This window comes from Chinchilla lanigera, unplaced genomic scaffold (assembly GCF_000276665.1).
Source record: "Chinchilla lanigera isolate Chin_1 unplaced genomic scaffold, ChiLan1.0 scaffold00079, whole genome shotgun sequence".
NCBI lineage: Eukaryota > Metazoa > Chordata > Mammalia > Rodentia > Chinchillidae > Chinchilla > Chinchilla lanigera.
This window is the reverse complement of record NW_004955480.1, coordinates 7,833,878-7,847,326: the sequence shown is the minus strand read 5'-3', so window position 1 is coordinate 7,847,326 and position 13,449 is coordinate 7,833,878. Positions and strand designations below refer to the sequence as shown.

Sequence of the window (13,449 nt, the reverse complement as noted above, 5' to 3'; positions counted from 1 at the left end):
TTTTTGGTTTTTCTCCGGTACCGGGAACCGAACTCACGACCTTGCGCTTGCCAGGCAGGCGCTTTGCCGCTGAGCTAAATCCCCAGCCCCCAATTTGTTATTAATAAATATCAAGTATAAATTATTAAACTGGTCACATCACACAAAACTTCTAGGACTTACATACATCCTATACTAGTGTAAGATTTTTTGTTTTGTTTTGTTTTTGTTGTTTTTTGTGTTTGGGAGAGATGGCAGACATGATTGTGTCTGTCACCTGATGTAGAGTGTGCAAACAAAAATAAAATTTTGTCAAACAGTTCTGTTTATGGACCAAACTGTTTGCAAACAAAAATGTTTGTAAATCAGGATATTTTAATATAGACTATGCAAACTAAAAGGGAACCAACAAAAAAATTTAGGTTGACTAAAAAGTCTAAATATGGTCTCACTGTTTATAGTAACAGCTGTAAGTGGCATCCTACTTATATAAAATAAACATCCTAAAGACACTAGAGTGAGTTTGGGCAGTTATGTGAGACATGGAAAATGTCTTGCCTGGAATTAAACTGGAACCCAAGGCTGCTTTCCTCTGTATTTCACTTGGTCTTAGAAATTACAGACAAACTGCTCCAAACTGAAATACATGGTATCTTTTCTTCCATTTATACTACAGAGCTTCTTGAAGTACTGTTCTAAGAGTCTAGTGCAAATTTTGCCAAATAGGCTATAGCCAAAAGCCTCATGGAAAAAAATATTGTGTATAAGCAGAGTTAATTCAACTTTTCTAACACTATATAGCTTACCTTCGGTGAACCCAAGCTTCATAGGCAATACTTAATAGATAGTGCCCTCTGATACTTTTCTTATTCTTCTTAAACAAAGAAAACTCTCACAGTAATTTTCTACATAGATTACTTGATTCAACAGGGGCCCTGTGGTGGACTCTTATTAAAAATACCTGTTCATACCTAAAGCTCGTCCATTCTTGTGGGCATTTTTCCAAAGGACAGTTTATACTCACAGTGACAAAAAAAAAAGCAGCAATGTTGCCTACTATTTTAAATTTGCTAATACAGAAAGCAGGACTGTGCTCCGAACCGGTGTCTTAGCAGGCATTAGACTTAGGACTGCATAGGTGGCAGAGGGGGTCAGACAGTTGCTGCCCTACTTGAGGTATCTTGTGATCATGGTTGGCTGCGGGCTGCAGCCAGTGCCTCTGTGTCCTCCCATCTGCACTGCTCAGATAGGTGAGGGAAACCTCCCCTTGCACAAAGGCGGAGGCCAGATGGGTAAAGGCACAATGTGCTGGCCTTGTCGTGGACAAACCCAGGCCCCAGCAGACTATCCTGCCCCCGTCTCCGCCCTTCCACCTTCCCACCTCATGACTACCATGGTAGAAAACAGTGGGCTTTCAAAAGTGTTTTCAGATATAAGACGTGGTTTCATCTTTTATTTTCTCTCAAGCCTCTCCCCTTTGTTCCCTGCCCCAGACAAAATCTTAGACACCCTCACACATCAATGTGGCTGCTGCAGGCTGGGGAGCAGTGCTTCGGAGCCAGGCTCCTCTCCGTCCTCATCCCCCTGCCCCTCAGGCCCCCCAAGAACGCTGCAAGGCCGTGGGGACCTAGCAGACCAATGACCCCCAGGCCATCATCCCCTAGGCATATCTACTCTCTCCAACCTATGCTTATGCCCTCACAGTCCCCTCAGATCCCCAAGGCCAGGTCTCTCCAATGCTTCAGCAGGTCGTGCTCACTGACAACCTACGGGAGGCAGCGTTGGTGAGACTCACGCTACCCTTGGCTGCCGTCCTTCTACCACACTGACGGGAAGGACACGACAAGGGCAAGCCAGCGGAGTCCCTGCTTCCTACTGCTCATCACCCCTCCTGTGACCACAGCGCCCTGACGAGCAAACCAACAAAGCTGGACAGCCACCCTAACAGGAGCCCAATTCTCAGGAAACAGCTGGACTACCCATCACAAGCTTTGTGTTAGTATACAAGCATGAAAACATGTTTCAGCATAACTAGCTAAATTATTTCTTACTTCTAACAAGAAATTCTGGAGTCACGCAGGCTCATGAACTGCAGCAGCGCTTTGAGGTAAAGGAGGGCTTCCTGTCCTCTCTGACCGACCGACTGAGAGGCTGAGACAGGAAAGGGGACGAAGCGTGGGAAGATGAGCTCTGCTACCACTATGCTTACTCTCTGTGATGCTTCTGTGATGAAGGTTAAACACATCACCTTTCTCTTTGAAAAGACTGCCAATTCACATTTTTAAATACAGTATCTGTGCTTTCTGAAACCTTAACTGAAACCTTAAAAAGACTGAAATTAAACAATCTACCATGCTACTTCCTCCAATAAAATAAACCTGAAGGAAACTATAGGAGTACAGAAATGGACAGGAATTCTTTGGAAAAAGTTATCTGAATATGAGACAAATATATAAAGGTCAATAAGTAGTAAAGATTTCTTATAAAACTTATTAATATGCTATCACTGGTTCTTGTGCTAGAAATACACCTTTTAAAAATCTTCCGATAAGGGAATTCCTACTCCCTTAACACATTAAGTTACTTATCACATTATTTCCAATACTTTAGAAGTGCAACTGAAGTTATTTACATTTTTTTCATAGTTAACACTTTGACACAGCTTTCAAAATAACGTCTAGAAATGGAAAAAAAACAGTACCTTTTCCAATTCTCTTGGTATTCGCATACAAGTGTACACTCTTTCTCTTCTTTCTGTATACTTGGCCTCGTTATGTTCGAGGAAGTACCCTCTTGTTAGTTCAGCACTGAGGAACCTCAACAATGAAAGCTCTACAGAGAAAAAAATGACACAAAACAAAAAAAGCAGTGTTTATCAAGGAACTCACAGGCTGGCTGGGCCACAGGTGACACACTCATAAAACACAAACATAACAAAACAAAGTCACTCGTAATTCTGTGCCTAGACATAAACTGTGCACTGAGGACTGGCAAATGTGACTGAGGGAACGGCTGCTCTGTGTGGTATAAACGGAAAATGCTATGGGAAAATGGTAGCGAATGGTCCCTAAGAACCAGAAGACTCAGAGAAGCCCCAGTCTTCAAGGCGATATAGGGCCTGGGCGGGTAGAGACAGGAGGAAGAGAGAGCATCCACCAAGCAGAAATCAGATGGATATGTAGAGAGCCAAGGGAGCCAAGGCCCCGCGGGCTCCGCCGTAGGGCAGGACTACGCTGGGGAACCATACAAGCACAGGGCAACTGCTTCCTTCTCAGGGCCCCCTGGAGTTCCTGCCAAAGAGCATCGGCACAGCATTGCTCTAGGAAAGGCTCACCGACAGGTCTGTAATCCCAAGACATGCACAAGCAGAACCTCAGCCACATCAGGACAACTGTCCTGTCCAAGGATCCTCCCATTCGTCCCTGTGTCGTCTCAAGCAAATCCATCCACGGTCTCATCTCAGATGAGGAAGGTAAGACACACGCAGTGAAATAAATGCTCTCCACTCAGATACAACTAGGCCCCAGATCTCTGTAGCGTGTCATGCTGCCCTGACAGCACATCGTCTCTGACCTCTCAGCACCTCTTACTTCACATACACCTTCCCACTGCGACTCCTAGAGGAGGCCACGCTCTCCCAGCACTTCGGATGAGGAAGTCCTGTTCTCAGCTAGTCTTGTGGTCCTTCTACCAAGCATGTTACTGAAGTTGCTGACAGAAGGAAAGCTGACTTCACGTATGTGCATCTGCTCGGAGTGCATCTTCTCAGAGTGCAGGAGCCAAAGATTCCGTGGGAGGGAGAAAGTGTTCACAGCCAAAAACACCCTTGAATGGGCCTCAGAAAGACTTAGACATTAACGGTGGGTCTCAAGGGTAGGTCCGAAGCAGCTTCGCTCTTCCTTACACCTCTGAGCATCATCTTAAGAGCCTTGCTTACATTTAGGACTTATGTTCTATGTAAGTGTACGCACCTGCGTTTTTTTGGTTTTTGTTTTTTTCAGTACTGGAGACTAAACCCAGGGCCTCATGCATGCTAAGCCACCAATCTATTACTGAGCCACATCCCCAGCCCTTTTTATTTTTTGAGACAGAGTCTTGCCAAATTGCCTATGATGGCCTCAAATTTCCAATCCTCCTGCCTCGGTCTATCAAGAAGCTGGATTACAGGTGTGCACCACCTCACCTGGCACATGCACCTGCTTTTCAAAATACCAGACTCATAACCTGTTTGGACAGTTGGTGAGACCGGGAGACAGCCAGGGTTGACACAGAGGAGAGAAAAGCAGCCTCTCACATCCCCCCCCAGGTCAGGGAGGGCGGGATCACTGACACACTGTGTGTTTTGTGCTTTCCCTTTTCAGCACAGTAACAACTGCAGGTGCACAGCTTAAAGGTACACAAGGCGTGCACTCTACTGTTTATATGAGCAGATGTTCAGATTTAAAGGCCTTAGGATAGCCTAACCCACAAAGAGTAAAACTTTGGCTAAGACCTTTCTAGAACTAACAAGATCTGCTGCAAAGAGGAGTAAGAGACTTGTGAGCGGTAAACAAGAACAGCCTAGTGAAACACAGAAACTAGGCTTACACTACGTGCAGTTTTCCAACTAGAAAGAAAAGAATGTTTGGAATAGCTTCTATCTACAAACGTCAGTTCATTCAGTGTAGAAACTGAGAAGCAATAGGCCATTCAGAGGGCAGAAAAGATTCCACATACACAAATTTTACTGACCCTGGAGGACTCTCAGTCTTGAACCCAAAGGTCACTTCACCACCATCTCTAAGCTGTATCTGACCCTGCAGCTCCCCGTCCCTTGCTGGACCCCAAACCCTACTTCTCCTCAGAGGCACTCCTCTCTCTCTCACATGGCCAACTGTTGTGACCTAAGTCTGTTTGGTGGCTCCCCCTCAGGGGTTTGTTAGTTCAGTGTGCTGCTCACTACAGCCTAACAGAACACGGGTGACAGTAAAACAGCAGCCATCCTTGAATGCCTGTATTCTCTGATGTGTCCTGGGTTACATTTTCTTTGTTTTGCACACATATTTTCCTTGGACATCTGAGGCTAAAATCATCATCTAAATCCTGAAGTCATCATATCTTCATCTCTGATTCCTGAGCCACCCTTGCAGCTGCCTCCCGGGCATCCCCACCTGGATATCCCACAGGCACCTCATCACTTGAGAACTGGGCCAGGACCTTTCCCAGTAATCCTGTCGCCCTTCTGGCGTCAGACTTCAGAGCACAGCATCAACAGCAGTGTCATAAGGCTCTCTGCTAGATGGCCACTGTCAATTTTGATGATCACTTCTCTCCTCCTTTCACCAAGCCCTAGGATTCTTCTTCCTCAAACACCTGTTAACTATTCCTTTCTATACTCCACCTGACTTGGGGCATGGTTCCACAAATGCCTCCTAGCTACACACCCTCATTTCAGTCTTCCCTCCCTTCCATACTAACTCCGCCTGGCAGCCAGATCAGACGACTCTCCTCAAACACCAATGTCCTGAAGCGGCTCCCTTTACCTCCTGGAGAAGTCAGCTCCCCAGGGCTGGTGACAGCAGATTCCCTTCAACTTGGCCGAGGGCCATCTTTTCAGCTGTACCTCACACCTGAATCTCTAGCTCTCCATTCTATGGTTACGCTACTTTTCTTTCTTCCCAACATGTTAGGCAGTTCATACTGCTCCTTGGCTCAAGAATTCCCTTCCAGCTGTCCACAGCAAAACATGCTCAGACATTATCTTTTCTTACTCTCCCAGACAGATCCACCCTCAGCCCCGACAGCATCTCCACTGCCTATGCTCCTTTAGAGCAAGTCACACTCCTTTTCCTATGTGCTTTCTCTATCCACCTTTGCGTTCTCAGGCTCAGCATATAATAGGTGCTCAACAAATGTCTGGGAAAATATATGGAGTTGGGGAAGAGTAAAACCAGAGAAGAGTGTGGAAGAGAAAGAACAAAATTAGAAACTGAAAAGCTACAGACTAAATGGAAAGGGAGAACAATAAATAGTATTCACTTACAGTCCCCTTAGAACAAAGGCAGGCGGCAAAGAGAGCTGATATTCAGGAGAACTGAGGAAATGACAGAAAAGGAAATTGGACCCCATTTTCAGGTAGATGATTTGTTCCTTCTAATATTAAAATTTTTACTTTTTTCTGTTTCTCTGTAACACTGACTTTATTTAAAGATGATCTATATGAACACAAAAAGCAGTAATCAAAGTGTTCAACATTAGTACCACTGCTAAATAAAAACAGAATCAAAACTTAGAAGCGGCAACAGAAGAGAACACCAGATTCTCTAGAAGGGAAGAGCATACCCGCTGGTGACAGAACTGTCCTGAGACCGGAGAGCCCCCGGCAAGAGAAAAAGGCCCCAGTGCCTCACTCAGCGCAGCAAGGCTGAGGACACCAAAGCCCACAAAGGGCTGCAGTCACAGCCACTGAGGCCCCGGGTGAGGGGACAGGTGACCCTGACTGTCCACAGTAAGTGCACCCAATGCAGCTGAGTAGCCTGTGTGTGTCATCTGGGTTGGAGACACAGAAACTAGTTACCACACAATAGTTTTAAATTTACAAAAGCAAATTAAGTAAAAAGGCTTAGATGGTTTATGCCTTGGTTACAGTGGCATCTTTCATGGTGGGTGGTGCGGAGCTTTTACTATCACTGGTAGTTTGGTATGGTCCTTAAGACAAGTTTGACACCAACAACAAGGGCAAGGGGTTCCAGCAGGAGCTCTCGGGCAGTTTAGGCTTAGTTAGGTCCATCCCCCGGGGGGTTGCAGAGCTCAACTCACAGAGGGGAAGACAGCGTGCAGAGTGGTTCTTGCACACCTGCTTCCCGCCTGCCTTCCACACAGTTCGCTGAGCGACAGTGTTTGTCTGCAAGCACTGAACACCGCAGAGCATGACACTATGCCTGAACTGCATTTCACTGATTCCACAGGTGTTGTAATATTAACCAATCTGGCCCTGTTTAAGTGGCCCAGTGTTTACTCTTTCTGCAATCCTGTTTCTAAGGGTGAAAGGTAACATGACCAGTATATTTAACAAATTATACAACCTCAGTAACTAGTTTTCTATAAACATCTAATTATACAACATAAATAAAAGTGTTTTGACTAGACTAAATACAAAACAATACTGTGTTGGCATTCTTCCCCTAGAAATATAATACTTTCTATTACAAGCACCAATTTAGACGTTACATTGGAGAATGGTAAAGCATGAAATGATAAAAGCATATATGGAACACATGATCTCACAACCATGAAACCAGTTCTGTAGTTACACTCATTCTGCAGGTGAAGAAACCAAGGAACAGAGAGGCTGAAGTCTCCAAGGCCACCAGGAAGCAAGTGTAGAGCCCAAATTCAAAGCCCAGCTGTCTATCACGAAGAGCATGCTTTTTGCCATAGATTATGTCACTTATCACTGTCTCAGGAGTTTTTATTAAATAAGTCCTGGGCTCTTTCAGGAAAAGGAGAATTCCATCCCCCTTTCTCTGTGCTCCCATGGCAAGACATCCATGAAGCTGCGCTGTCACTCACTTTACGAGACCCTGAATGATCTGAGAGCAAGAACCACGCATCCCATCGTTCCCTTCCTGAGGTCCAGACCTGCGAGAGTCCTGGGTGTAAATGTTGTCTTCGCACACAAGTAACACCACACTGATGAGCCCCAGAAAGGCTGTAAAAGATACAGCACTGCTGGCCAGAAAGACACCCAAGCTTTCTGGTGTTGAATATCCGAACAGCTTTATTTTACCTCTATCTCACCAACTCCTGGAAAGGTGGCTCTGCGTAAGCAACTAGGAACCTTCCACTCTGAGGCATGAGACAGCTGCCAAAGGTCTTGCGGGCATTACTTTGCACAGCTGTCACAATTATGAGAGCCAAAGAGAGCAGCTAATGGCACGCACACTTTGCAACAGAAGAAACTGAGGGAGTTAAGCGACTTGTCCAAAGTTACCGAAAAGTTAAGAGGCAAAATGGGACTAGAACTCAGATCTTTGAACTACAAATCCAGCAAGCTCTCTTCCTTACATCATCTTTATTCATCTATTCAACAAGCACTTCAAGACAAGAAGTCCTAGTGCCACCCGAAGACAGGAGGGCACCGTGCGGCCTGGGGTCGGGACCTGCTGCTTGTCTGGTCTTCTCCCCATCTTGCTGGTGACGGCTGTACTTCACCGTGTGCTACTCCATCTTCAGTGGCCAAGTGCACCTTAGTTTCAGTGCTGTTAAATGCTGTTTTCTAGTATTCTTACAGACCTATCTGAACTTATCTGTCTTGTGACTTTGGGTATATCCACCCATAGCAGTACAGTAGGAAGACTACTGTTTTCAATCTGCTGGTACCACTCTTTACCAGCAATACCTCTTCTAGTATCTTCCTGAAAGAGTTAAAGACAGTGATACATGCAGACCAATGTTCATAGCCACACAACTCGTGATAGCTAAGTCCCGAAAGCAGCCTACATGCCATCAGCAGATGAATGGATAAAGAAATGTGGTCACATGGTATACATACATACAAGACGGATACTACTCAGCCATCAGGAAAGAGAAACGTGAGTCATTTGTAAGAAAATGGATGAACCTTAAGACCACTGTGCTAAGTAAAATACGGCAGGCACAGGTTAAATACTGCATATATGTCACAGGAGAAACACCTCATATTTCTCATGTGAGAAACCTAAAGTATAAATAAAAAGCAAAATAAAAGACAGGAAACGGGGAAAGATACTGTGAAGATGAGAAGAAGATCTGGCAATGGGTGGGGCACACAGAAGGGAGCGGAAGTGAAGGGAAGTAAATAGGACAAGATCCCCTAGGTATACGCACCACTTCCCTACGATGAAGGCATTTGTTGTGTATCACAAACATACACTAATAAAAAAGGGAAGGCTAAAAAAAAAGAGAACTCAGGTACACTTCAACTTCTTCCTTACTCTGGTGGCATTTCTTTTCCTTCTTAGCAAAGGAGTCACTCTCTTTGGTTATGCCAACCATCTGTCTTTCCATTTTAAGAGTGGTCTTTTCTAAAATAAAATAATACAAACATTTCTTTTCCAAACACTGACTTAACCTTTTGGATGCCAACTACTTTTAGTTCTTATGCAGAAATAATGTTAAGAAAAAGGTTTTTTAGAGACATTTCAGTAATTATAACATGAGTGCTTCTATATTAGAAGAATTAAGTTTTGCCAATTGTGGATATTTAATATAAGGAAAATAATACCAATCATAAACTTAGACCAACTCTTCCGGCATATTTTAATATTCATCTACCACAGAACTGCTCTGTAATCCAGGACCTTAAATTTAAGAAAAGTATAGTACAAATTACTTTTCTGCCCCTAAAATAAGAAACATTATGTTTATCTTCTGTGATAGCTTATTTTAGAAATAAGAACCTAGGATAAAAAGTATTAATTAAAAGTAATGAGTAATCACAAATATATTTGTATGTTTAGTAATATGGCTAAATATAGCCTTCTGAAAATAGCATTGCACATTTAAAAAGTAAATTGGAAAGTAATACTGTTTAACAGTCAAGAAATATGAAATATGCAAAGCTCCAGTCTTAAGTAACTGAAAGCTTTGGTAAATTTTACTATGTTTACACTAAAAAATTAAGTTTATTGCTGTACTCCCTTGTTCAAGACCAACTAGGACTCAACTTTTCTGGGAATCAATAAAATAGCAATTCTGCCCTCCTAAGTCAAATGTAAGTAACCAAACCACTGTACACATTACACTCAAGCTTTTAAGTGCTTCAAAAATGTATATTATCTCATTTAGCAAAGTAAAGAACTGGTACAATATTCTTGAATTCAGAGATGGAAAAAACCAATATAAAAAACTGAGTTACTATTTCCAAGGTCTTAAGGTTCCTAAGCAAACCAAAAAAATGGGAACAGAATAGCAATACCTGCAACGATAGAGTCTTTCTAGAGACGTGTGTCATGCAAATATTCCCCAAAGAGGTACACAAATGAGCTGATAGGGCTAAATTTTGGAAAGTAAACTAGGTTGAAATTTAACATTTTAAAACGCCAAGATAATGAACTGATCAAAAATCCAAGTAAGTAACTCTTCATTGTTTAGTCTATGCATATTAGTTACGCAAAACGGGTGAGAATTTGAAAAGCAGAACATCAGCTTTTCAGCGAAGGTAATTTTACTTTATTTGTCTTAGGCTTGTGGTTACTCCAAATTATTTCCCAGAAGATTTTTAATTATTTTTACTTTCCTTTGTAAATAAAAATAACTGTATAGCATAATTTCAGAATTAGCTGAGTTTGAGGCCAGAAATAACTATATAATGTATTCTATGGGAGGTGAAGATAAAATTATCTCAATAAAACAGTTGTATTTATAAGAACCTAAAATTTTGATTACATAAATGATAGAACACAAGGAATATGAATGGCTGAAATATTTTCCCTACTGCAAATCTTCTGCGGGAACTGTTAAAAAGATCACTAGGGGCCAAGTGTGGTGGTGCATGCCTATAATCCCAGCACTGAGGAGGCTGAGGCAGGAGGATCACTATGAGTTCAAGGCCAGCCTGAAGTATATAGCAACAGCCTAGCTACCTCTTACAAAGAAGGTCTAAGGATGAATAAAGACAAATAGGAGAAACAAGAGGTAGATACAATTCAGCTCTGGAAGTTAAGAGTCACCACTAGGAAGAATACCGTTTGCCCGGACTGTACTTTAAGGTTTTTTATTTTACAAGAAAGACCTACTCTGATGCATTTCACACACTCACTTTCCATAGCACTGTTTCATGCTCATTGGTAGGTATTGCACTTATTTTATGCGGAGCCTTTTGTGAAGTTTCCATATGAACTAAACCAACTCAGATAATTTAGATACTGTTTAGTAGCAGGGTTATGAAACAGAGCCAAATGGATTAGGCAAGCAGTCAAAGCAAGCACAGGGTCTACAAAGCAATTCAACAAGTGCATCAAGCCAAGAACACAGGTTGCCTAATTCTTAGTTCAAAGTTGACTTGTTGAATGTAGATTCCCAAGGTGAATGTGGCTATACAGAAACTCTCTCAGAACTTGAGTGGGTGAGTCAAGAGTTAAAAACATACAAGAACATGATAATAAGGAATACCACCTGGTCTTATGCCAAAAATACAAAAGAAATCGGTAGTATGAAAAACAAAGGAGGCAGAGGAGGTCTTTTTTTTTTTTTAAATGACTATTATTCCCAGAGTTCAAGGCCAGTGCCCACAGATGGGAATGATAAAACAGCCATCTCCATGTTAAGGTGCAAGTAGCAACAAGGGAGACAAGTTGCAGTCTACTTTCAGGAGAGGTGTACGTCAAAAAGAGAGCTCTGAGAATTAAGTAATAAAAGAGTGAAAAGAAAAAGACTAGAGGATGTAGAGAAGCACACACAGTACATACTGCTGTATATACATGAACTAATATATATGTACATTTTTCTACACAAATCCAGAAGGACAAGAATACAACAAAATGAACATTCATCAGACGTTATGTCACTCAGGTGGAAAAATTACGGCTAAGCACTTGAACTGTATATTCATTTATGGAATCCAACTGACCAACAATCGTCTCCCAAGAGCCTGATGGGGGGAGTTTGAAACTAACTGATGGTCAGGCCACCAACACACTATGAATACGACTTTCAGAAAGGAGAGACAAAGGCTGCCCTAAGTTGCAGAAGAGAACAGCACAAGTGCAGGGGAGTAACTACAGAGTGGAGCGCCTAGGACAGGCCAGACTCAGACAGCAGTGCTTTACGTCTGACACTAGGTGGGGTGCTACTCAAACGCCCTCAGGCCCAGCAGAGAGTTTTCTAAAGTCTGGAAAAGAGAGGGGAAAGGTCACACATCAGGGCAAGGGAGCAGCCCTGGAGAGTCAGAGTGTCAGGAGAGTGGCTAAAGAACACTAACAAAGTGCGGACGCTTGTGTAAGGGCAGCATCACTTACAGGCGGGCGTCAGCAGCGCCAGAGCTGTATGCGGAGCGGACATCATCAGACAGGGGAGACCACAGGAAGGCCCAAGCTTAACCTCCTCCGGGGTGTTCGCCTAGGTCCTGGCCCCAGGCTACTGTGACTTAACAAACAGGAGTGGCCACCGTCATCTCTCCTCACACAGAATCGATGGAGTTGACCATGCCAACGGCTGAAGCTGGAAGCTTCTCTCAGGAGGACTTTGTGCAACTGTGGGTTACAAGCTGAGCACCAGGTTCAGAGAACCACCTTAGCGAAGGAGTGCGTGCTATGATAACACCTACGCAAGTCCCAGCATCCATACCCATCCCGGCTACTTCCCAGAAGAACCAAGAAATAAGCAGGTGCTATTCCCTGGTAACTTCATTTGCTCTCATGCAAACAACGAAACGGCTTCGAAAAACGTTGGCTTTCCTGAAAGTCAGAAATATTTTAAAGAAACTATAGTGAAACCTGGCCACATCTATTTGCACAAGAGTACTTTCAACGGTCAAGTCTAAACAGACAGCTGAGAATTTAATATTTTATCTTCCTTAGAGCCTGCCAATTCAGAAAGTAAATACCCTTGCAAGCAAGTGTTTAACCAAAAGCTAAACCAAATAAAGTAGGGTTGAGAAATTTTAAGTGGTTAACTGAAGGAGACCAAACGAGGCACAGTCTACAGTTTTCAAAGTCTTAAGTTTTCAAAGATGTGGACCTATTCAAAAATCTACGCCCATTTCCTAGAATTAGCAAGCCAAGTAGGACCTCCTCTAACCAGCCTTTAAGTACTCCCATAATTGCAACACCCAAGCACAATCAATGATGCAGTAGGCCAACCTAAACATTTATTTGCCTGACTTGCAGGAAATACCGGCTATTGGAGCCCCTATTCAACTGTATTAGAATCAATTTCTTAGTTGGAAGAGATTTAACGGAGTTATGGTTCAGCTGCTGTTACACGATTCAGAATTATATAAGAATTAAAACCAGGCGACCACTCTATATTAAATAAAACATACATCTCAAAAGCTTCCTTTCAATCCTAATACACAACTGCAATATGAATACAAACGTAATTTGTAAAAAATTCTTTAAAAGCCATCCTTAACCCTAGACCTCGCTGGAACTGTATTACAACACGCTTCAAAGCGTCACGGGAAGGGTCCGTGTGCGGTTCGTATTTTCTTATGTGGCAGTTTCAGTTTAGGAAAAAGTTCCCATGTAGCATTTTAAGGAGCGCTAAATATTTCTGTTCTGGGAAAAACGACTCAACTTCCCGGTCATTTCCACACTCGTCAGCCGCGTCCGGGAAATAATCTATTTGGAGGGCAAGTTAACAGGTTCCTCGGGTTCAAGTTCGCTCAAAACACACAGCAGCAGCAGAGGCAGCAGCAACAGTCACCTTGGCACGAAGATCCGCGAGACACCGCGCGCCCCCTTCGCGCGCTGCGCGCCGCCCTCGGCCCCGCCGGGCCGCGACGCCCGG

The 13,449-nt window shown here is 43.3% G+C and overlaps 1 protein-coding gene across 1 annotated transcript in view; it reads right to left on the bottom strand.

Moving 5' to 3' along the window:
- Positions 1 to 13,444, bottom strand: part of Tapt1 (transmembrane anterior posterior transformation 1) — a gene marked incomplete at its 5' end in the record, with an annotated part of 59,066 nt that extends 45,622 nt beyond the window's left edge. The window contains 2 exons of the mRNA XM_005402514.2: positions 2,681 to 2,811; positions 13,366 to 13,444. Of these exons, the coding sequence (XP_005402571.2) occupies positions 2,681 to 2,811; positions 13,366 to 13,444 (210 nt within the window). The remainder of the gene's footprint in view (positions 1 to 2,680; positions 2,812 to 13,365) is intronic.
- Between the last annotated feature and the right edge of the window lie 5 nt (positions 13,445 to 13,449).